General features: G+C 56.1%; 7 protein-coding genes across 7 annotated transcripts; 3 read left to right on the top strand and 4 right to left on the bottom strand.

Moving 5' to 3' along the window:
- Positions 1 to 593: 593 nt before the first annotated feature.
- On the bottom strand, positions 594 to 1,952 carry B0T15DRAFT_15310 (uncharacterized protein). Its single transcript, XM_062862025.1, has 2 exons — positions 772 to 1,952; positions 594 to 695 (listed from the first exon to the last, which is right to left on the bottom strand). The coding sequence occupies exons 1-2, from the start codon at positions 1,749 to 1,751 to the stop codon at positions 677 to 679; spliced, it is 999 nt and encodes a 332-aa protein (XP_062725588.1). The 5' UTR covers positions 1,752 to 1,952; the 3' UTR covers positions 594 to 676.
- A 135-nt stretch (positions 1,953 to 2,087) lies between these two features.
- On the top strand, positions 2,088 to 4,787 carry B0T15DRAFT_516580 (uncharacterized protein). Its single transcript, XM_062868263.1, has 6 exons — positions 2,088 to 2,391; positions 2,466 to 3,093; positions 3,153 to 3,231; positions 3,309 to 3,765; positions 3,839 to 4,013; positions 4,074 to 4,787. The coding sequence occupies exons 1-6, from the start codon at positions 2,312 to 2,314 to the stop codon at positions 4,515 to 4,517; spliced, it is 1,863 nt and encodes a 620-aa protein (XP_062725587.1). The 5' UTR covers positions 2,088 to 2,311; the 3' UTR covers positions 4,518 to 4,787.
- On the top strand, positions 4,752 to 5,584 carry B0T15DRAFT_15229 (uncharacterized protein). The gene is made up of 2 exons (XM_062862011.1): positions 4,752 to 5,394; positions 5,483 to 5,584. The coding sequence occupies exons 1-2, from the start codon at positions 4,986 to 4,988 to the stop codon at positions 5,545 to 5,547; spliced, it is 474 nt and encodes a 157-aa protein (XP_062725586.1). The 5' UTR covers positions 4,752 to 4,985; the 3' UTR covers positions 5,548 to 5,584.
- A 2,140-nt stretch (positions 5,585 to 7,724) lies between these two features.
- On the bottom strand, positions 7,725 to 9,783 carry B0T15DRAFT_516576 (aminotransferase). The gene is made up of 2 exons (XM_062868262.1): positions 8,554 to 9,783; positions 7,725 to 8,351 (listed from the first exon to the last, which is right to left on the bottom strand). Exons 1-2 carry the CDS (start codon positions 9,388 to 9,390, stop codon positions 8,001 to 8,003), a joined length of 1,188 nt encoding a protein of 395 aa, XP_062725585.1. The 5' UTR covers positions 9,391 to 9,783; the 3' UTR covers positions 7,725 to 8,000.
- Positions 9,784 to 10,450: 667 nt separating this feature from the next.
- Positions 10,451 to 14,103, bottom strand: B0T15DRAFT_14933 (glycosyltransferase family 20 protein). The gene is made up of 4 exons (XM_062861971.1): positions 13,805 to 14,103; positions 11,694 to 13,677; positions 10,935 to 11,604; positions 10,451 to 10,855 (listed from the first exon to the last, which is right to left on the bottom strand). The coding sequence occupies exons 1-4, from the start codon at positions 13,825 to 13,827 to the stop codon at positions 10,815 to 10,817; spliced, it is 2,718 nt and encodes a 905-aa protein (XP_062725584.1). The 5' UTR covers positions 13,828 to 14,103; the 3' UTR covers positions 10,451 to 10,814.
- Positions 14,104 to 15,990: 1,887 nt separating this feature from the next.
- Positions 15,991 to 16,910, top strand: B0T15DRAFT_14714 (uncharacterized protein). Its single transcript, XM_062861946.1, has one exon. It carries the CDS (start codon positions 16,085 to 16,087, stop codon positions 16,772 to 16,774), a length of 690 nt encoding a protein of 229 aa, XP_062725583.1. The 5' UTR covers positions 15,991 to 16,084; the 3' UTR covers positions 16,775 to 16,910.
- A 1,367-nt stretch (positions 16,911 to 18,277) lies between these two features.
- On the bottom strand, positions 18,278 to 20,260 carry B0T15DRAFT_488510 (WD40-repeat-containing domain protein; the record flags this gene model as incomplete). Its single annotated transcript, XM_062866519.1, has 8 exons — positions 18,278 to 18,361; positions 18,437 to 18,562; positions 18,628 to 18,687; positions 18,749 to 18,897; positions 18,948 to 19,349; positions 19,409 to 19,791; positions 19,851 to 19,975; positions 20,036 to 20,260. The coding sequence occupies 8 exons, from the start codon at positions 20,258 to 20,260 to the stop codon at positions 18,278 to 18,280; spliced, it is 1,554 nt and encodes a 517-aa protein (XP_062725582.1).
- Positions 20,261 to 20,632: the final 372 nt, after the last annotated feature.

The raw sequence follows: 20,632 nt of genomic DNA, 5'->3' as shown, positions 1-20,632 counted from the left end.
GGGCGCAGCGTTAGTCAAGAAGTGGCTGATACACGCATTTCTAACCCAACGGAAGGAGGGACAAGGGTGTCGCCGCCAGCCTCGTCCTCGGGGCTGGCCGCAACAACTTGGACGTGGACTCCATTGAAGTGGAAAGTGAATACGGCCGACATGACATGACCCTCGCCTAGATATCGAACTCCAGCGAATCGAGGTCTATCGAGTAGTGGGCCAGGCTTGCTGGACTAGCAACCGTCATGGTCGTACACTGGAGGTAGCTAAGAACTAGTAGGTACTGACGTGCATGATAAGCGAGTGCACCACTTTCCACCACCCGACAACGAACGCATCAACATCAGGAACTTACTACAATTACATTAGAAACAGCTAAACAAGATGATTCTACAGCCTCCTGGCAGGTGTGTGAATTATGGCCAGGCTTGCCGCATATACCACAGCACCGAATCTTCGCACGACTTCCCCTTACACCACTACCATCCGGCTGGGTTTCTTGTGCTGCCTCCCCACCCATGGCCTTCTGGCCCAGTAAACTCTGTGCATCTTACAGTAAGTGATCCTCCGAGCTGCACACGTGTTTTTTTAGCTGTACGGCGCTTACTTAGCGCCTCATTGGCCTTGCCAAGCGAGGAGACCTCTAACCGAAGAAGAGTAGCCTCGCGTATCAACCAGCCGCTGTTCATTTTTTCGAAGACAAACTGCCATGCAAGTGTGCATCAGCATCTCTGCATACGCAGCGTTTGAGGTCCCAAGAGAAAAGAACAAAGCTATCACCTTGCCATGGATACGCTCGGAGGCCGTTCGAAATCCTGGCGAGAGGTCCTAGTAGGCGAAGGGAGGGGGTATCTGCACAGGTTGCCTTGGCGCTTGCACTCCCGGCACCGGGGTCTGCCGCGGGAACACTTCACCCTCCGTCTACGACATTCGAGGCAGGGAACACGCCGGTCAACCTTCAAACAGGGAAGGGGGGCTGAGAACACTGATGGCGGTTGCTGTGTAGGTGTTGAAGCGCGCTGGTTGGTTTTCGTGGACTGTGTGGACTGCTTTTGGTCGTGGGTTGACAACAGTTCGCAGCCGGGCTCTTGCTGTGGTATATGACAACTCGTCGTCTTTTGTCCCGCAGCTCCCGGGGGCGATGAACTTGAACCAAACGCGAGCTCATCTGGCGACAATGGCCTCTTGAGCTGCTTGCGCGGCCGTGCCTCCCGAGTGTCCGGAGCCAGCCTGGAGACAGGTTCGGGGGAGCACGGGACACTGGACAGCGGGGAGGATGACGGCGAGAATTCGTACGGAGGATACTTGGCGCTTGTGGTGGCGATGTTGCTTGGAAATTTGCGCGGTGTCACTGTCTCTCCTCCGGCATTATCCCCGTGCGGAACAAGTAAGCTGCTACCTGTTGAGGGATAGAACCTGATGGCAATACCTCCTCGATAGAACGTCTCCCACTCGGCAACTCCACGGCAGGGCTTCGCCCAGGGACTGGTGTTGGCGACGACAGGGAGGCGACGGGTAAGTTGTTCCAGACACTCGGTATATCGGTCGACAAAAGATTGGTCCCTCCTCTTGTACTCCATGACTAAGGAATAGAGCCGGTTTCTCATTGCTGCGCTCTCTTCGTCTCGCTGCCATTCGATTTCTTCCAGCCTTGCTTTGCACTCAGCCTCGAGGGCTAACTCAAATCCTGCTGGATGGGCAGGGAGAACGTGGGTGGATGAGTCGGAAAAGGGGGGGTCCCGATCTGGTTGGGGATCCATTGTGTCGGTTGGAGGAGCAGACTTACGCTGCAAATGCAGCGGCGAGAAGGGCGGGAAACGGGTAGAACGCGGACGATATTGATTATACACGTTGTGAGAGATGAGAAATACGTAAGCAAGGCACAGGAGCGCTGCTAATACTGCTCAATCCTGCTAATCAAAAGCGAACAAAAGAAAGAAGGAAAAGATAAGGTGCGCGTCTGCAACGCGAGAAGGTGCGCAGGTGCGCGGGCCACCTGCGCGTTGGCCAACCAACTGCGCACCTTTCCTCACATACGCGCCAAGTCACCTAGCGAACGGTCTGTTGATGTTGATGATTCTGTTTATGTGGCGTCATGTGTGCAAGGCTGCGGAAACCCTGTCGACACCTAATTTCCACAAAGTCTCGCCTGCGTAGCAATTCATTCCATCCCAAATCACTGTTCCCCCGGGATACCATCCGCATGTTATCGCGATTTTGACCTAGAATTTGCATCGGGCCGGCATCAGCACGCCTTAGCGCTTACATTACTGTTGAAGCAACTGCAGCACGCAACACTCTCCTATTCTCCCACCCAAGGATGCCTGTCGTTGGTCTGACTTCTCCACTCCAAATATCGAACCACCAGCTCCCAGACATCGTCTGTGGTCTTGAGGATGCGTAAGTTTCCACCAACCCGACCGACCCCTCAGCTCTTGATACCGGCAGCTTACTAATATAGCATTGATCCACAGCTGTTTGGGTATAGATATTGGCAGCCATAGCACGCGCGTCTGTATCTGGAGAATGCGCACGAAGGCGGAAATCGTTGTCGAGAACCCACATTACTATGGCGTCGGGCGCTGTTATACGCCCTGTGAGTTTCCGTCAGCCCTCTACGTCTTTGACGATATCTCTCAGAAGGTCTATCTTCCCGACGAAGAAGACCCGGGCCGGCAATGGGTGTCGGCAAAGTATGTCTTCTATCCCCTCGCAAACGTCTCAGACGCACTGCTGGAGCAATATCCTTTGGTCCACCACCTCATGGAGAAAAAAGACGAGCCAGAGTTCGGTCGCCAGCTCCGCAGAGGCATGATCGCATTGCTCTCTGTCCTCCGAGACGCTGCCGACGCCGTCTGTCGCGAACATGGGCTTCTCATCGTCAAGATCGGCCTTACTATACCGGTGCAGTGGGGTCTCGAGTTTGAGGATGTCTACCGTGACCTTGTCATGGAAGTGTTTGACATAGAGGTTGAGCGAATCTACTTCTTTACGGAGACAGAGGCTTTATCGAGATACCTATACAAGTTCCACAGACACAGGCTTGATCCAAACGACCAACACAATGCGATTCTGTTTTTTGACTTTGGAGGTCATAACATGGTAATGAGGCTGACCGCATCTGCGTTAGTGACGGAAGCATTAACATTGGCGTCAAACAGAACGGTTGTCTCTTCGGCATTGCTCGGGATCAGGACCGTCCGGATGGGAATGGCTTTTTCAGAGTCGGGGGCTCCTTTGGTAAGGCGCGCTCCACTTTCTGCCGTTAACCTCATAACCAACGTATTTAAGGATCCATCTGACCAAGTCCCCCACAGGTGCTGGCGGCGGATCCGAGCAATGGGAACACCACGTTGACGAATTCGTTTCCGATCAGTACTTCCAACAGACCGGCGTTCCTCCGCCTCCGCATGAGCGTGAGCACTTCCTCTCCATGTTTCGGAATCAGAAGGGAAAGCAGACAGACTCGCGCAAAGCGATCAGCGTCAGTTTCACCCTTCCCGACTACGCGGGTACCTGGCGAGCCACCTTGACCCTGGAGGACATCAGCCAGGCCTGGGAGAAGGGTCTCCGTGGCCCGCTTCGTACTGCCAAACGTGAGATATCACGCCTTGCCGAAAAAATGAGACAGGGGATGGTGTCAAGGCCTCTTGTCGTCGTTTCGGGCGGCACAGTCCGCAACCCGGCTGTAAAATCACAAATGCTAGCCCTGTGCAACGCGAAAGATATTCCCGTGGTTTTCACCGATGAATTCAATGTCCGCATCACATTTGAGTTAGTACCACGCTTTTCCATTCAGAGCCACCCGATTCGCGGTATCCGTTCTAACCTGAGCTTGTTTCTCCAGCTCGGCCAAGGTCGCAAAAGCCGCAGCGTACGTCGTTAGCGAAACCCTTACAGTCGAGCAGTTCTTTCGCCGTGGGGCTGCCATTGGGTTGCAAATGCGACAGGCCCGAAAACAGGGTGAACCGAAGACGGAATTCAGGGACTGGGATGACTCGGGAAATTTGTTGCTGGACACTGTGAGTTCCGGGACCGTGCTTGTCCATAACGGACGAACTGACATGGTATTATCCGAACAGAATGGCCAGCACACTACCCGGATCTCCGTAAGACGCGGTGACGAGTTCCGCCTCATCTGCGACCCCTTTTTCGCAAGACTACCCAATGACCAACAACAGCGCGTCGCGGCAAACAGGACGTACGACCTCGTCTACCTGGGCAAGCGGAGACGAGGGTCTTGGCTTTTCCGCCTCTCGCTGCATGGGTCCGGCGACGAGATGGAACTCAAGCTCGAGCAATACTACAGCAAGAGAATACGCAAGAGAAGACGCATGCGTCTCAGAGAAGTAAACACCCTGTCTCTACCCCTCTACCTCGATGGAAACAGTAGCTGCATCCAGATCGGCGATAGGAGTCGCGCCATTTCGGAAGTCGGGCTCGATCTCCCGCCGCAGCCTCACGACTTGGGGGAGATAGTGGCAGATAATTCCGACGGACAAGGTTCCGACACGGGCTCGGACTAGGATGCCAGCCAGTGCGCAATGAGCGAAGATAGAAAACGAGGATGTGTACATCGTGAGGAAGGGTGGGAGGTGTAGGGTTCAAGCCGACCTACCGCATTGGGGCTGGTGGGGCAAGGAGGCCTATTCTGGTTGGCTAGCGTGTGGGTGGCGCCCACTTACCTTCTCACGGCGCAGACGGGCATGTTGGATCTTCTCCTTCTTCCTTTCCTTAGCTTTCGATTAGAAGAATCTGTGAGAGGCGAGTGGCATCTAGGCCAGGCACGTGGCACTGCGAATGCGCGACTCAATTCTGCTAATCGAAAGCTAAGGAAAGGAAGAGGGAGAGTGTGCGGAATGCAGGATGCGCGTCTGCGACGCGAGGAAGGCAAGTGGGCGCACAGGCCACCCACCCGATGACTAAAAGACAAAGCGACCGAGCGTCTCGAAAAACAGCTCCAGAAGCTGTTGAAGGATGCATGCCTCCAGCCCATGGAGCAACTCGTGCCGACTCCCGTTCCGGACAACCAGACACTGCATGGATATCTTTATCCCCAGATCTATACCCTGCAGGTTCTTACCGACTTTGAGACAAGCCGTCTGGTATGCCGCCCGCTGGAAGGCCATCCTGCAATCCCTGAGCGCCATCCGCCTGTTTCTGAGCACGAGCTATGCGCAATGGGGCTTGACCTGGCCACTACCGATGTTCCCGTCGTTGAGGCGTCGCAAGTCATCTTCGTCCGCCGTCTACAGCGTCTTGTCTGGAAAGTAACTGTGGACGGGGAAGCGATGATTTGCAAAACCTCGAGTGATGTGTTCCGTCATGCGGTCAGAGACGAGCTTCAGACGTATCTCAAGATTCGGCCTGCTAGGGCCGAGTTGAAGGTCCCCGAGCTGAAAGGTATGTGTTGTTGACATGGCGGAGAGCATGATGGAGAGCTCAACTTGTCTTCTACACACCCAATTAGTGTCTAACCTGTTTTCATCAGGAATTGTGGTATCCCACCGGGGAGTGATCGGCGTTCTTCTTGGATACATCCCACACCACAACTAGAGTTTGGCCGCGGTATTGGACAGAGTCGCCACAGGTTCCATCTCACCAGACGAAACGACTGCATCCCTCAGGCTCAAGTGGGCAATGCAGATCGAAAAGATTTACGGGGCTTGCACGACCTAGGAATCCTGTGGCGAGACATCAAAACCGACAACGTTCTCATCAACGAGGTCGGGGACGCTGTTCTTCTCGACTTTGGTGGGGGAAACACGCAAGGCTGGGTCGACCCGGACAAGTATGGAACTATGGAGGGCGAGGAGCAGGGCTCAGGAAGATAATGGAGGCGCTCAAGGTCGCAGGCGTCGAAGAAGAATAGACATAGAGATAGGTAAGGTAGGGACATGTTAGAAGCGAAGGTAACTAGTTGGTCATCCCTGCTGCGCAATCTTTTCCGTCGATTTTGAGCTTCTTTGATGGTCTTTTCCTGTCGAGGTTTATCTGGTCTAAAGCCCGTATGCTTTGCCGCACGTTATGGCCCCCTTTAAGGCCGATAGAAGAGGAAGGCGCCCTCTGTGGCCAGCAGTTATGGTTTCCGTAGAAGACACCTTGCGTCGTGGGAGGAGTATTACCTAGGTACATACACCGATCTCGTCAGGCAGGGATTTTAGCTTGCCAGTTGTGTGGCAAAACTCAGGAGGCCGAGGAGGTAACCTGCGCAAGGACTGGCAGTGCCGGAAGCTGTGCCTTGCCGCTAGGTACCTAGGTACGTTTCCAGTTTCGAACCAATCAGGGTAGTGTTCAACCACTTCGAAATCTCTTTTATGCAGTTGGTTCGATCAGTGCTCAGCTTCAGCTCCCCTTGCATGAGATGGCCTGCAGGTGGCTGAGTGCCGCCACAAGGCGGCAGGCGTGGTCCGCCTCACCCCTCCTCGACGACGTGGGAGATGAACACTTGTGACCCCTCACATCGATTCTTCCGCTCACTAACGATGTCCTCTTCTTCGCGCCAGCACGGCGGCCATGGATCCTGTGTCAACGCTCAGTCTTGTGGCGAACATCTTCGGTGTCATCACTTTCGCGAAAGATGTGGTTGCCGTGGCCACGCAGATTCGTGATTCCGGCAACAGCGAGCAGCTCGCGCGCCTGGACGACACAGCAAAGCGCTTGCAGCTTGCCGTGTCAGCGCTCAGTTGTTGTACGAGCTCGACGGACGCGAACCACACGCAGCTCCGGCTTCGAGGATGACGGGATTGTTCAACTCACCCGTACCACCGCTCGTGTTGCGACCAGAATCACCGCTTTGCTAGAAGAGGTTCGGGGAAAAGATTGCGCCTGGTCATCCGCGTTTCAGACCGTGCGCCAGACGTTCAAGACTATCTGGAACCAGAAGGTTACTGCCGACTTAAGCAAGGATGTCTCGGATTTTCAACAGAGTCTTCACTTGCATGCAACCGTCCTGATCAAGGCAAAGCTTGACCAACTTTGGAGAGCTTGAGTCGAAATGCGACGAGATCTTGGCGGCCCAGAAAAGGAGCGACGATCTCGCAGCGACACGCCACCAGGAAGTGCTCGCCTGTATCAAGACAATCCGTCCCAGGTCATTATCTGGGATCGGCGAGAGCCCCCGTTTGGACGCAGAGAGGGTTAGAGTTATCGAGGACATTATTCTTACCTGGGCATAGGTACCCGGACCGGGCTTGGGAAGCACTATGCCGGCCTAGGAGCAGCGTATTTAACGCATATCGAAGAAGCTCTTCCGGGAGCTAATCGTAGACACTAGAGACACAGGACCAGAACGGGCTCCTAGAGACATAGTGGCGGCGGTGAACACTGCCGCTAGGCTTACTGGCCCAAAGGGCATAATAGCGGCGAAGAAGCTGCCTAACGCGGTATAGCCTTCGAATTAGGCTGGTCGAGGGTGGTGGCCTATAGGGTGGGTAATACGAATACAAAAGCGCCTATTAGCTACGACATATAAAGGGGGCACAGACGCGTTTGGTTAGATAAGAGCAGGTTTATAACGCGTTAGTAGGACTTATAGTTATATAAGGCGATATTAGATTTATATCATAGCACGGCTTAGAAAACGAAACTAGAAAATAGAGTAATAAAAACTAAGTGCAAACACGTTCCCTACTATTTTAACTATCTAAAAGCGTCCTAGTACGTAACCTAGATTATGCTAAGTTAGTAGCTTAACCTAAAATAAAAGTAAAATGCTAGTTGTAGATTTACATTTACGGCCTCCCTATAATAGCGACATCATCTTATCTTCGTTATTGTTTACAGCGGGCGGTTTCTTGTCCTTAGAGCGACTAGTTTTAGGCCCTTTTAAGCGGATAAGGAAGATTTATATGCAAATGTCCGCTACCACGGGTATGAAGACGGTATGCGGAAATAACAACAAGCTTTTGATTGAAGCCAACCGTTCCCCGAGCCCAGGCCTCCGTTTCCTGTCCGATGATTGATATAGGTCCGAAAAGATCATCACCCTACAAACAGGACTGCCTCCCTCAATCCAGCTGGTCCACCGTCTGCCCGTTGCCATTGCTCGGCGACGCCCCGGTCCCAATGACCCGCGAGCCGTCCTCCTCACTGACCTCGAAGCGCCAGCCGAACTCGTCCTTCACCTTGCCGAGCTGGATGCCCTTGAGCTGGGAGATCAGCTTGCTGAAGATCGGCCCCGGTTCCTCGTTGCCCTCGGGGATGTAGGTCACCGTCTCCTCGCCGTCCCTGACCGACACGCGGGGATGCTTCGGAAGCGAGGGGGCGGTGCGCCGCGTGATGGACCGGATCGGCACGAGAGCGGCCGCGGTACCCGCCGCCATGACTTCTGTGAAGTTGGGCAGCTCCGAGTATTTGATCTAGTCGGGATGTCAGCAAAGCAGTCAGAAACAGACAGCGTCTTTTCCGCAGTGTACAGCCCCGGTTATGAAAGCGAGTGCCACGCTACGGGCCTCAGTTGGCTTTGGGCCGGCTCTGAGCGACACCCCAGGCTTCCGCAGATCCCTGCCCTCCGATAGAATAGCGAGAAGAAGAGAAAGAAGAAAAAGGGCGACCACTCACCGACCGCTTCTCAACCTTCCACCCAAAGCTCCTCCCGATCTGCTGCACACTGTCACTCGTGACGCTCTCAATAACCGCCCTACTGTCCGGCACGACGAGCGTGACCTCCTCCCCCTCCACCACGGCCCCAATGAACCCACTCGTACTAAACTCATCCACCTCCTCATGGGCCTTGCTATCCAGATGCAGCGTGATGCCGTACCCTTCCTGCCTCGCCCTCTCACTCCACCTCAGCACGGGGGCATAATTCCCACCGACCTTCGCGCTGCCGGTGCCGTTGGGCGCCGCGCGGTCAAACTCGTCCAGCACCAGCGCCTTCACGGGGTGCGTGCCGTGGTAGACGCCCGTGGGGAGGACATAGACGCAGAACGTGTACTCCTCGGGCGGGCTGAGCCCGAGCTGGGCCGACGAGCCGTAGACCTGCGGGCGGATGTACATGGCCGCGCCGGTCTCGTGCGGCGGGACGTACTCGGCGTTGAGCGCGACGGCGGCCTTCACGGCGGCCAGGAACATGTCCGCGGGGACGGGCGGCACCGAGATGAAGGCGGCCGAGTGCTGCAGGCGGGCGGCGTTGCGGTCGGGCCGGAACACGGCGATGGCCGAGTCGCCCGGCAGGCGGAAGGCCTTGAGCCCCTCGTAGGCCTGCTGGCCGTAGTTGAGGGCGGGCGCCATGCCGTGGATGCGGATGTACGGGTCGGTGACGAACTCGAGGGGCGACCATTGGCCCGTCTGGACCGAGTAGTGCGATTCAATGTGGCCGTTGACCTCGCGCACGCGGAAGCCGACGTTGGACCAGTCGATCGTGTTGACCGGCGGGGGAGGGAAGGAGGACGCCATGGTGTGTGTGTCGGATGTGCCGGGTTGACGTCGGGGTTCGAAGTAGGTGGTGATCTATAGTAGGCTACGCGCTCGCGGGAACTGGCTGGGCTGTAGTCGAACCCGAAGGAAGACACAATGACCTTTCCACCGGAAAAAGACCACGTCCTCGAACACTCGGTGAGTCAGTGAGCAGATATTATGGTGTGACCGTTAGAGGGTGCTGAGCGACCGCCGACGGGGATTTCTCTCGTCAAGACACGCAACGGAATGGTCTTGCTCCGATTCGGATCAGCTCCCAAACTCGAAGAGCTGTAGCTGGTAAGCTGGACGTAGCTGTTTTTAGCCTCGCTTGGCAATCCTTCTGTTTCTGCAGTGCGAGACAGATCTCATTGGGCCTGTGATGGCGGGGTAAGGCGCTGGCAACGACAAGGGAGATATGCCCCGCACTCCGATTGCGGAGGTGATGTCACCCACTGCTCCCAAGGGAGAAATTGAAGTGTTCAGAACACCTCACCTTCCACTTAGATCACATCGTGTACCGGTGTGGATTGGTGTACCTCACGTTATAAAGATCCCCCAGCTGTCAATCGAGGTATCCGTATATATTTTACACATAGCAAAAAGCCAAATCGACATGTCGTTATCGAGCAACGGGCGAGCCCAAACGCAGAAAAATACGCCGGACGCCAGAGCCATGATTTGTTGTTGGATTGAGCCATTGAGATGCGCCAATTCCCGAAATCCACCGAGTCTAAAAAGCCCTACCTACCAGGCGCCCTCCATTCTTTGGCCTGATAACCCCCATTTGCCCAAATGCCGGGCTTCCATATTGCACAACAGTTTGCCTCATGCTGACCACTAGTTATCGGGCAGCTAATTCGTTTCCCCCCCGTTCATCATCTAGCAACAGAGCCAGATTCGCTTGCCTCCTTTTTCAACTCAACCGCAGTCGCTCCATATCCATGGGCATGATCGCCCCAATTGTTCCCTCCCCATACGCTTCAAGCACATCCCGAGATGCCGTCCGTTGGATCCGGTACGTTGCTGCGTATATTTAGCAAGCGGGTACGGGGGACGCGCCAGCCGAAGGGAGAAAAGAACGCGGGGAGCAGGCAGAAACACCATCGCGAAAAGAGAAAAAGCAAAAAAGGAATGAGATCCCCCTGAATGTGCCTCTTGCACGAGGGGAGTGGCCGTCCAGCAACAGCATGTATCGAGGAACGAAGGAAAGTAGAGATCGAGTAGAAATGGAAAGAGGAGAAGGGAAAAAAAAGGAGACGCCCCCTCCAAATCAAGAAGGCGAAAAAGGTTAGCGAGGCAGAGGAATCGGGATCCTCGCTGAACTCTTCCGGCGGTGACGCGCCGGGACGCCGGACCTGCACGAGATCACCAAAGGTTGGCATGTGCTGTGCCGTGAGAGGGGCAAAGGCCGGCCAACTTGCTTACGCGAGGGACGCCAGCTTCTGGAGTGCCGAGAGGACGCCTGTTGGAAGTTAGGTAGTCAGCAGGCTGGATCATCTCTAATAAATTAAAGGGAGCAGTTCGTGAAGGAAAATGATTACCATTGACCCCCTGAGTCATGGTCGTCTTGGCCTCGGTATTCCTAGTACCCAGGCTCACGGTCACGACCTGCTTGACGGTGCCCTCGTCGCCGAGGATGTTGGCCCACTTGAAGACCTTCTCGTCCTCGCGGCCGTCGCCGACGACCATGAGGAAGTCGACGGGCGACTTGTGGTGCTCGTCGGGCGCCAGCGAGCTGCGCAGGTCGGCAAAGATCTTCTGGGCCGCCGTGGTCTTGGTCCAGTCGATGGGCTCGACGAGGACGCAGCCGTCCAGGGGGATGGCGTGGACGCGCTGCGCTTCGCATGCGTCGTTGATGTGACTAGCGCAATCGGACGCCTGGCGAAGCGCGGCCTCGTAGTCCTCGGCCGACTTGTAGTGGAAGATGAGCGAGCAGCGCCGGTCCTCGATCTCGGCGCCGGGCGTGCGCTCCAGGTAGTAGGTCAGGATGTTGCGCACCGACTCCTTCCAGCTGCGGATCTGGTCCGAGTCGGCCACCTCGGTCCAGTCCGGGCTGCCGCAGTCCTTGAGGAAACACCCATTCTCCGCGATGAGGCCGAGGTTGGGCACGCGCCGGAACAGACGATCGAGCTCCTCCGGGCGTCGACCGGACATGACATACACCGTGTTCCGCTCGTCGAGGAGCAGATCATTCAGGATGTCGATGGTGCGCTAAAAGAAGGACAGTCAGTCAGCTAGGCACTGGACGAAAGAAAGCAGAAGAATAAAGCTGAATGCTGAATGCTGAGATGTTAACTTACCTGCGGGCTGACCGGGATGATCTGGTTGACCGGGCCCCAGCTGACCAGGGTGCCCTCAAAGTCGAGGATGAAGAGCCTGCGCTCGCTGCTCGTGTACTGGCTGACGAGCGTGTGCATCGAGAGACGCGGGACCGACAGCGTGTCGCGCCGGTGCTGCTCCTCGTACACACGGTCCAGGCGCGACATGAATTCCGTAAACCAGTGCGAGCCGGTGTGGTGGTTTACGGCCTCGTACAGCCGGCTCCAGCGGCGCTCCTTCTCCTCGTCGCCCATCTCGAGCGCCTTCTTGATCGCTTCGGCGCAGGCGCGGTAGTCCCACGGGTTGACCGACAGCTCGTTGCCGCCGAAGAGCGACGACGTACCCGTGAACTCGGACAGGATCAGCGACCCGTGCTTCTTCTCGCTGATCTTGCCGTCCTGGCAGTACAGGAACTCGTGAGATGTCAGGTTCATGCCCTCGCGCTGGCTGGTGATCATCAGCGCGTCGGCGATGCTCAGCAGCGCCAGGTACTGCGCGTAGTCGATGTCCTGCTTCAGGTACACGACCGGCTGGTACGCGAGGTTCGCCCAGGACGAGTTGACGCGGGTTACTATGTCCGACACCGTCGCGTCCAGTTCGCTCTTCTCGCTCGTCGACAGCGCCACCTGGATCAGCACGATGTTGTCGCGCCACTCCGGATTCTTATTCAGGAACAGCTCGTACGACAGCAGCTTCTGCCGCACGCCGCGCACGTGGTCGAGCTTGTCGCGCGCAACGATGAGTTTCTTGCCGGCGTAGCGGTCACGCATAATGTCCATCCACTTCTTCACCTCGGCCTCCTCACGGTGCGCGCTCAGGCTGACCGGGTCGATGCCGATCGGCAGGTTGACCACGTCCACGAAGCGATCCTCCAGCTGGAGCCCGTCGGGCGTTGCTTCAGCGCTCAATATGCGGCTGCAGGTTTGGAGGAAGTGCCGCGTGTACTCGTGGATCTGGAAGCCAATCAGGTTGGCGCCCAGCATGCCCTCCAGGAGCTGCTTTCGCACCGCCAGGCACCGGAACACCTCGGACGAGGGGAACGCCACGTGCAGGAAGAAGCCGATCTTGGCATCGGGGATCTTCTTGCGCACCATGCCCGGCACGAGCAGCAGGTGGTAGTCGTGGATCCAGATGACGTCGCCGCGCCGCCAGTGCTGGACGATCTTATCGGCGAAGGACTGGTTGACGTTGACGTAGTACTTCCACGAGTGGTCCTCGTACGCCTTGCTCTTGGGGTTGTCCGGGATCTGGTAGTGGAAAACGGGCCACAGGATCTGCTTGCAGAAGTGAGAGTAATGGCCATCGAAGTCCTTGTCCGAGCAGTTCACCAACAGCATGTCGTGCTCCGTGGCCAGCGTGTCCTGGATGTCCTGCAGCTGCTGGGTGCCCTTGAGTGCGTCAGTCGGCATGCCGAGCGTGCCCACCCACTGGTACTCCCCCAGCTTGCCCTCCCTGGCCGCGGCCTCGGCGGCGTTGCGCAGGCCTCCGTTGCCCTGGTCGGCGTTGACCACCTTCCAGTCGGCGTGGGCAAAAACACGGTCATGGCTGTCACTACGGGCCAGTGAGCGCGGCTGCGTCACGCCCCGGCGGCCAAGCTCCTTCGCCTTGGCCCGGAGCCCGCTCTGCTCGATTAGAAGCGGCGGCGGCGGCGAGTTGGCGCGCGACATGGGCTGGTCGGCCCGGCCTCCCCAGGTAGGAGAGCTCCGGTCCGCCGGCGCGCGGAGGGCACCGGGCTCGCCGGGCGGGATATGCACCCGCAATCCATTTTCGTTGGTGAAGGCATGCTCTGGTTTCTTCTCGTCGGTCGGCGTGACGGGCGGCGTAATGTCCTGAGGGGGCTGGAACAGGCTGGGCTGTCGCTCGAGAGGAGCCGGCTTTGCGGCCTTACCGGGCTGCTTCTTCTCGGAGGCCGCCCCACGCGGAGGAGTGCCCGGAAGGGTAAAGTGAATGGTCTTGGGAAGGAAACTACACAAAGCGGCTGGTCAGTAATTTCCACCACCGGATACTACGACCGGCATAGGCGAAGCTCCGTGAATGCGTCGGTCCAGGCGACTGCCAGAGCCAGAGGTTGCCGGAACGGAGTTGCACTCACAGAGAGGCAATGAAAACCGTCATGATGGGCGGCAGAGATGACGACTCAAAAGGAACAGAGGACTGGAAAGGCTGTCTCGCCGTTCCGAGAAAGTTACGGTTGGTTCGTCCAGGTAAGGAGCTCGTGTTATTGGGCTCCGTATGTCGAGCCCATGGAGGAAGTGTTGGTGATGGAAACGGTTATGGCAGAAAGGTTGTCGGTCCGGAGAAACGGCGCAGATTTATGTGCACATTAACACGGTCGGTTCACGGAACTAGATCAGATCGGAGGGGCGCGGGTCTAGCGGTCCGGCGGGTCCTGGGGGTCACCGAAACGGTGCGGAAGCCTGAGGCCGGCCGAGGTGGAGCGGAACGAGGCGGAACGAGGCAGATGCTCGGCGTGGCGTTCCCGATGAGGGCGCAGTGGAGGTCCGTGAAACAGGCGGAGTTCAGACGATGTCCGCACAAGAAGCAGAGGAGTCTTCCGCCCAGCTCCGAAGCTATCAAACGGAGGAGGACAATGGAACGGGCGCCGGTGACAGAGTGACCACAAGGACCAAAGGGGTTAAGATTGATGGCTACCCAAGGAGATCTGTGTCAGGAGTCAGCAACAATGGCAAGATCCAAAGCACGTGAAGCACCATGAATGAGCTGCGGTCTTTGGTTTATATTGTGGTCCATGTGTTGTGAAGACAAGGGAATGTTAGCGCCCGGTGCGACCCAAGAACAGCCGGCAAACATTGCCTGTGACGTAACGGCCCCAGAAGCTGCGGATCCCATTGTTCTTTGGAATTCTGGACCAGCACAGAACCACAACCAACCGAGTACGTAAGGGACGTCGTACATACACAATGGTTGACAAGCTGCCAAGGGATGATAATGTGGTCTCGTTGCCTATTGTAGTTGCTTCGTTGGTTGAGATATTCAGGCCACTGTGGCTGGGTCGCTGGGCCGATGGTGGTGAGGGGCAGCGGGTGGATAGGGCGGGAACCTGAGAACCTTAAGGAGAGAAGACAGAAAAGGGGGTTATCATAGAAATTATCCAAGCCCTCCTCTCAATTTGAGGATCACGAAACGCATGGAAATGTAGAGGAACTTCAGTCATTTTTTATCCGGACGAGGAGCTCGATTCACACAAGATGAGGAAGTTTCTCGAGGGAACGCTGCCAGTGGGGCGGCCCTGGCTGGGCAGCAGCTGTCCCGCACTGATGCTCGTCATCCTAGCCCAGACTGGATCCAGCAAGGGGCCCGCTTATAACGACAGGGGAGGCGCGTTCCGCCCCGTGTAAGCTATCTGTAAATAACCTTGTAAGAAACGTCCTCCATTGCTGCCGTACCATGGCAGTTCTCAACTTGAACTGATCGGGTTGTGGTTAGTACTAGTAGATCATAATGTAGTGTTGCAAAGACACCTAAGGTGTGCTGGAGCAAAATGCATATTCTGTTTCAGGAGTGCTCCTCCTGGGAGCTGCGTTGTCAGGGCTCACCTACTGCAGGTTGCGTCCGTCCTTCAACCGTAACGTAATTTGATGCCTCACAACGCCCAAATTAGGCCACATGAGAACAGCAGCTGATGAGCTGCATCTTGTAAAGAGGGCTTAGGCCGGAAGCAGAAGAGCGGCAGTGTTTTACTGCGTAAGAGTAAGATGAGATCGACAAAGGCCAGACCCAATTGATAGACTCGACGCATGAAGTTGACGTTCACGACTGGCCTGTCAGCTCGTTAGTGAATTTGCATTGGAGGGCAGAGCTTATCAATTGACACACCTCCTACGTGAAACTCGCCAATCAACAGGGGAGCGACACGGCAGAAGAAACGTTTCTTTGCTGACCTACACCTGATGAGCGGCCTCCAACAGCACTTGGGAACAAAGACTCACAGACGCCTGTGACGGTCGCCAAGCGCCCTGAAGGATTGGTCCGTAGGGGCTTATGGTGCTGCATCAAGACAAATCGAGAAGTCTTGGACTTGGTGTAACGGCTACAGGCATTCCCGGGCTTGTTGTAGGACTTGGCTTTCCATCAATTCTCTTTCCATCAAGGCTTGAGACCCATGCAACGGCAGGTGCCATTCAATGCCCGTCCACAAATTGTGTAAACTGTCCCGGCTTCTGAGTCCGTCAACCCGGCCGAGGCACCACCTTCAAGGGAGCGGTTCATTATTAGGCGATGGTCAGGTAAATGAACGATAGCACAACAAAGGCCACCACTCATCACCCCAATCGTAGAAGACCTTTTTGGCTTTGGCGTTGCAGTGGCCAGCACTTGTGAATCCGTTTGGTTTTGTCCAACACTCTGAGCTATGACGATGTCTTGGCATTGCAGGCACACCTCAACCTCAACCTCAACCCCACATGCCAGTTACCCCTCCGTCGGGGCGGCTGTCGAATCCATGAACCTCAAACAATCTGGAGGCGGAACCCAACAAAGTCATGCCGCAATGCTGGCTCACAATCACATCGGATTGAACCGAACTCCCGTCCAGTCAGAGCCTCGGCCCGGAAAACGTGCTGGTGCGCATTGGGTGAAGCTTCATCTATGTTGCGCTGCTGATGCGATGCAGAGCGCAGCACCCTTCCGGCCGGCGACTTTTCAAGAAAATGGCTTGGCAACACAAAAAGGAAAATTTTCATGCCTCAGCGCGCAAGATCTGACCCAGCCACATGGGGCCCGGCCGTTTGAAGTGCGGCAACCAAAATGTGCATGGGGAGTGGGACACCCGAGATCTTCCGAATTGAAATGGGGATTTGATAGGCTAAACTCGAATTTCCATTCCATTCAGTCTTCCATTCGGCTTCCCGAAACCAGGCGCGGCAGCAAACCAGCCCCCGGGGCCATTTCCTTCGCCCATGTCTCTCGGCCGGACTTACCTATCCTCACTCGAAAAAATAGCTCATACTTAGTGAAGCAATGGATGCCTGACGGATGGTTACCACGGTACCTGCTTGCATCTCAAACCCATAACAAAACAGATCTGGTGGTTGACGGGTGAAGCAAACAAGAAAATCGCCGAGCATGCGCCGGCTGGGATACCTATCTGGAATTATCGCACCCTATGAAACACCCCACCAGCATCAAAACCATGAACCAGCCCGGTTACACCAATTAAGCTGGCATGTATTGCTTGCTGCAAGGATACGCTTGCTGAAGGAGAACCAAACCTCTCGGCCAAACACGAAGTTCCAGCAATGGGACGGCCCGCATTGGATAGCCTTGGTTCACGTTGATCTGTCCAAGCAACACAGCGTATCACAGCCCCTCATCATCACCAAAGCCGTCTCAGTCGGGCAGGTGGGCCAATGCAGGACAAAAACTCGAAGCAGCCGATGACGGGGCATTTTGCATGTATGTACGGTACGGATACAATGTGGCCTGCAGGCCAGCCAGCAACACCGCATTCGCAAAGTGAAAGGAGGAGGTTCCATTGCCGGGCTTTCCCAGAGGCCTCATCGAAGTCGATCGCGGGCCCGACGGCGAGAGGCCTGGCAGATGTCCGGCCGATGCAACCCTGGAACTGGAGCAGCCCCCGGATCATCTCCCGGCAATGCCGGCGATGGCACAGCAGCTGAACTCGGATCTTGCAGCGCCAGGAGGGACGCCTACCACAGGACTGTAGTATAGGTCTGTACCGCCGTGGTTCATGGCCAGGTACGGAACCTACAGTACATACCTGAGCCCGACACGATACTCCTGTTCCTGTGGAAATTCGCTCCCGGTTCCAGACCATCTGCTCCATTGGAGTGTAGTGTAGAGAGTTCTAACTTCCTTCCCCTAATCCGAAGCTATCAACCTCCCGTCCTGAATACTCTCACATCTCACATATCACATTCCACATATCACATCTCACATCTCAAATCTCAAACGCCGAACCCTCTCCGGAGTCCAGAGACCACACACCACCATCCATAAGACTCCCCTCGCACCACTTAAATCATGATATTTTGTTTCGTGAACCATATGCCGAAAGACCTCCCCTTCTTGCTTCTCCAACCGTCGCGGCTCGTTTTCGCGTCGATCGCGACTACCACAGTAACTACCAACCACCCACCCACTACCTAGATAGATGCTGGGGGGAACCCGAAGCGCATTGCAGCCATGCAAGCGGCACGCCATTCCCCAGTTTTAAACTCTGGCCCACTGCGCAGCGCAGGAACGAGCCCGTCTGGGGAAAATCGCTAAGCCGAACCGTTCCTCGGCGTTTCCACTTTCCACTTTTCGAAAAGCATAGTGCCGTGATATTGGGTCTCTGCCGGGCTGTTCTGATACGATGTTGATGCGATATCGCTGAGGGGTTCCCTAGGTAAGGTACATACGATACTTACTCCGCACGGCCCAGCCCTCAAGGAGTAAGGTAAGAGAGAGGTTCACAAGTGCAGTTCGGTCCGCAATGAGGCGGTCGCTTCTCGCTCTCATTCGAGTTAGATAGGTCTCTTGTATGGAGCACGGCATGGCAGGGTATCATCGGCTTCCGTCCTTCCCCCCTCAGTCAGTTCCCTCAGTTCCTCCACGTCCTCACGGCCTTGTCCTTCCCACCCGAGCCGACCATCTTCCCGTCGGCCGCCCAGTCGACTGCGTAGACCTGGTAGGCGCATGTTAGATAGGAGAAAGAGGAAAAGAAGAAGGAGGCGCGGGTATATCTCGGGGCTAAGCCTACCTCGTCTTCATGACCCGGAAGGTCCATCGCGAGATTGCCGTTCCGAGCGTTCCACACTTTGAGAGTGCAGTCCTTGCTGCCCGTAACGAGGAGCCTGCTATCGGCAGACCACGCACATTGATAGACCTGTGAGTTGTATCAGCAAGTGCCGGCTGCAGCAGGAAGCGCTCGATCGTTGGACAATGACTTACCGGTGCGACATGACCCCTCAAGCTCTTCAGGAACTTGCCATCCCTGGCATTCCATAGTTTCTGCATCGGGACAGTTAGTTGCTTGCACGAGACAGCGCGGCCGAAGTAAGGGAGCACTAACCGTGTGGTTATCCCAACCGGCACTGGCAATCATGGTCCCGTCCGGCGAGAACTGCACCTGGTTCACCTTGTTTTGATGGCCAAGCAACCTTGCTACAGGCTTGTTGCCATTATTGGTGGGGTCCCACAGATACATGGTAAAGTCATCACCTAAACAGATGTCAGTGAGCACGAGAGACGCCGCATCACAGACAACTCACTCGCTGAGACCAGCCGCTCGGCTACCTTTCCCTGGATCTTGGCAGCCTTCTCGAACCTCTCCTTCGCCTTTGCCCTCTTGGCCTCTTCGGTCTCGGGCACGTCGCCGGTATGGTCAAAGTAGGCGGTCCGGAGGGCGTGATCACTCGACAGCGCGATGTGGTTGATCCAGTGCCCGTGGGCGGTAAAGTTGTGCACCAAGGTCCCCTTCACCGCGTCCCAGACTCGAACAGACTTGTCGTGAGACCCTGTGTAGATCATGCCGGTTCCGCCCCACCTCACACAGCTAACAGAGCCCTTGTGGCCGCTGAGGACATGCTCAGTGCGTCCGGGGTTTACGACCCATATTCGGCAGGTCCCGTCTTTGCTCGCGCTTGCCAGCCTGGCGGTCCCGTCTCGCCAAACTGATCATACATATGTCAGCACCGACAGACTACTAGTACGCTACGCGGGCCGCACTCACGGTGGTATGGCTCCCATGCCACGGCCAGCACCCATTTGGCGTGGCCCTTGAGCTCCTGCCCGAAAGGCTTTCCCGTTTCCGGATCCCATATACGGACTGTCTTGTCCATGGAGCAGGTAGCTAGCTGTTCGCCGTCCGGCCTCCAGCTCACCCCCAGCACCCACCCCGTGTGCCCCTTTAGAGTGTGCTTCGGAGTGCCGGAGTCTGTGTCCCAGATGCGGGCCGTGTTGTCGCCGCTTCCGGTCGCCAGACGGCTCGACGATACCGGCGAGAACTGCGAAGACAAGATTGGTTGCCCGTGGCCGGGAATGCGATGGGCTAGACGCGAGACGGCGTGGACCTTAAAGACGGCCTGCGGCTCTGCACTAAGGGTGATTGTGGTCCTAGATGGAGTGTTAAGCCTGACGAATTCGGTCCGGGAAAGCGGCTCGGTCGAACGTACTCGAAGGGATTATTAACGCCATGTTTTTGCAGCAGGCCAAGCAGGTCGCTGGGATATTGGTCTATGATAACATCTTTGCCAGGGATGTGGATGCGGAAGCGATAGGGGGTGAAATCTTCTCGGTCCTACCACATCTGCTGTCAGCACCTCGTCGTTATAAATAGTCTACAAGACTACGGCCGTACCCTCCCTAACAGTGTGTTCAACAGCGTCGACACATTCTTCTCTGTGGCATCGGCGAAGTTGATCTCGATCACGTCGGCCATCTGATTGCCATCGCTGTCGACGAAGTTGGCCTTGAAGGACCCGAGGTCGGTAGCCAATAGTGGCGCGACATCTTGTTGCGTTTGGGTGCGCTCGATCTCTTCTCTCCTTTGTCGCTTCGACGGCGGCGGTAGTACTGTGGCCATGTTCGTGACTGTGGTGTGCTCTAACTCCAGTTATTGGATGTCCAGTCTCGATTCGGGCCAGGGTCAGGCGGGACAACTGGGAAAATTTTGGCGGTGAGGAATTGCAGAATCTGGCCCCGCCAACTCTCCATCATCCATGATTCCGTTCCACAACAACTGCTGAGCTCACCTGAAGTAGAAGCCCGGAGCTACATTATGCCTCGCAATTAGCTCAGTTGATGGCAAGCTTATGCAAGATTCATCATCATTTCAAAGTTCAAAAGAAAACGAGAACTCATTAAAGAACATCATGCCGGAAATTCCATGTGGCCAAGACATCGCCTACTTAGTCCTACTTGTCCCACGCTAAAGCTCATGCCCCCTCTCCGTGCG

The sequence above is a fragment of the Chaetomium strumarium genome, assembly GCF_033439665.1.
Source record: "Chaetomium strumarium strain CBS 333.67 chromosome Unknown B0T15scaffold_1, whole genome shotgun sequence".
Lineage (NCBI taxonomy): Eukaryota > Fungi > Ascomycota > Sordariomycetes > Sordariales > Chaetomiaceae > Chaetomium > Chaetomium strumarium.
The sequence above is the reverse complement of the archived record's forward strand: the minus strand, read 5'-3'. Positions and strand labels throughout refer to the sequence as shown.

Bases quoted from the DNA above. Each gene is read 5' to 3' on its own strand.
- B0T15DRAFT_14933 (XM_062861971.1), bottom strand. From the start codon at position 13,827: ATGACGGTTTTCATTGCCTCTCT. The intron at 13,678-13,804 runs GTGAGTGCAACT...CGCTTTGTGTAG, and splicing joins ACGGTTTTCATTGCCTCTCT to TTTCCTTCCCAAGACCATTC. The intron at 11,605-11,693 runs GTAAGTTAACAT...TCCTTCTTTTAG, and splicing joins TCATCCCGGTCAGCCCGCAG to CGCACCATCGACATCCTGAA.
- B0T15DRAFT_15310 (XM_062862025.1), bottom strand. From the start codon at position 1,751: ATGGATCCCCAACCAGATCGGGACCCCCCCTTTTCCGACTCATCCACC.
- B0T15DRAFT_516580 (XM_062868263.1), top strand. From the start codon at position 2,312: ATGCCTGTCGTTGGTCTGACTTCTCCACTCCAAATATCGAACCACCAG. The intron at 3,094-3,152 runs GTAATGAGGCTG...GGCGTCAAACAG, and splicing joins ACTTTGGAGGTCATAACATG to AACGGTTGTCTCTTCGGCAT. The intron at 3,232-3,308 runs GTAAGGCGCGCT...AGTCCCCCACAG, and splicing joins CAGAGTCGGGGGCTCCTTTG to GTGCTGGCGGCGGATCCGAG.
- B0T15DRAFT_15229 (XM_062862011.1), top strand. From the start codon at position 4,986: ATGGAGCAACTCGTGCCGACTCCCGTTCCGGACAACCAGACACTGCAT. The intron at 5,395-5,482 runs GTATGTGTTGTT...TGTTTTCATCAG, and splicing joins GAAGGTCCCCGAGCTGAAAG to GAATTGTGGTATCCCACCGG.
- B0T15DRAFT_516576 (XM_062868262.1), bottom strand. From the start codon at position 9,390: ATGGCGTCCTCCTTCCCTCCCCCGCCGGTCAACACGATCGACTGGTCC. The intron at 8,352-8,553 runs GTGAGTGGTCGC...CATCCCGACTAG, and splicing joins GGAAGGTTGAGAAGCGGTCG to ATCAAATACTCGGAGCTGCC.
- B0T15DRAFT_14714 (XM_062861946.1), top strand. From the start codon at position 16,085: ATGACGATGTCTTGGCATTGCAGGCACACCTCAACCTCAACCTCAACC.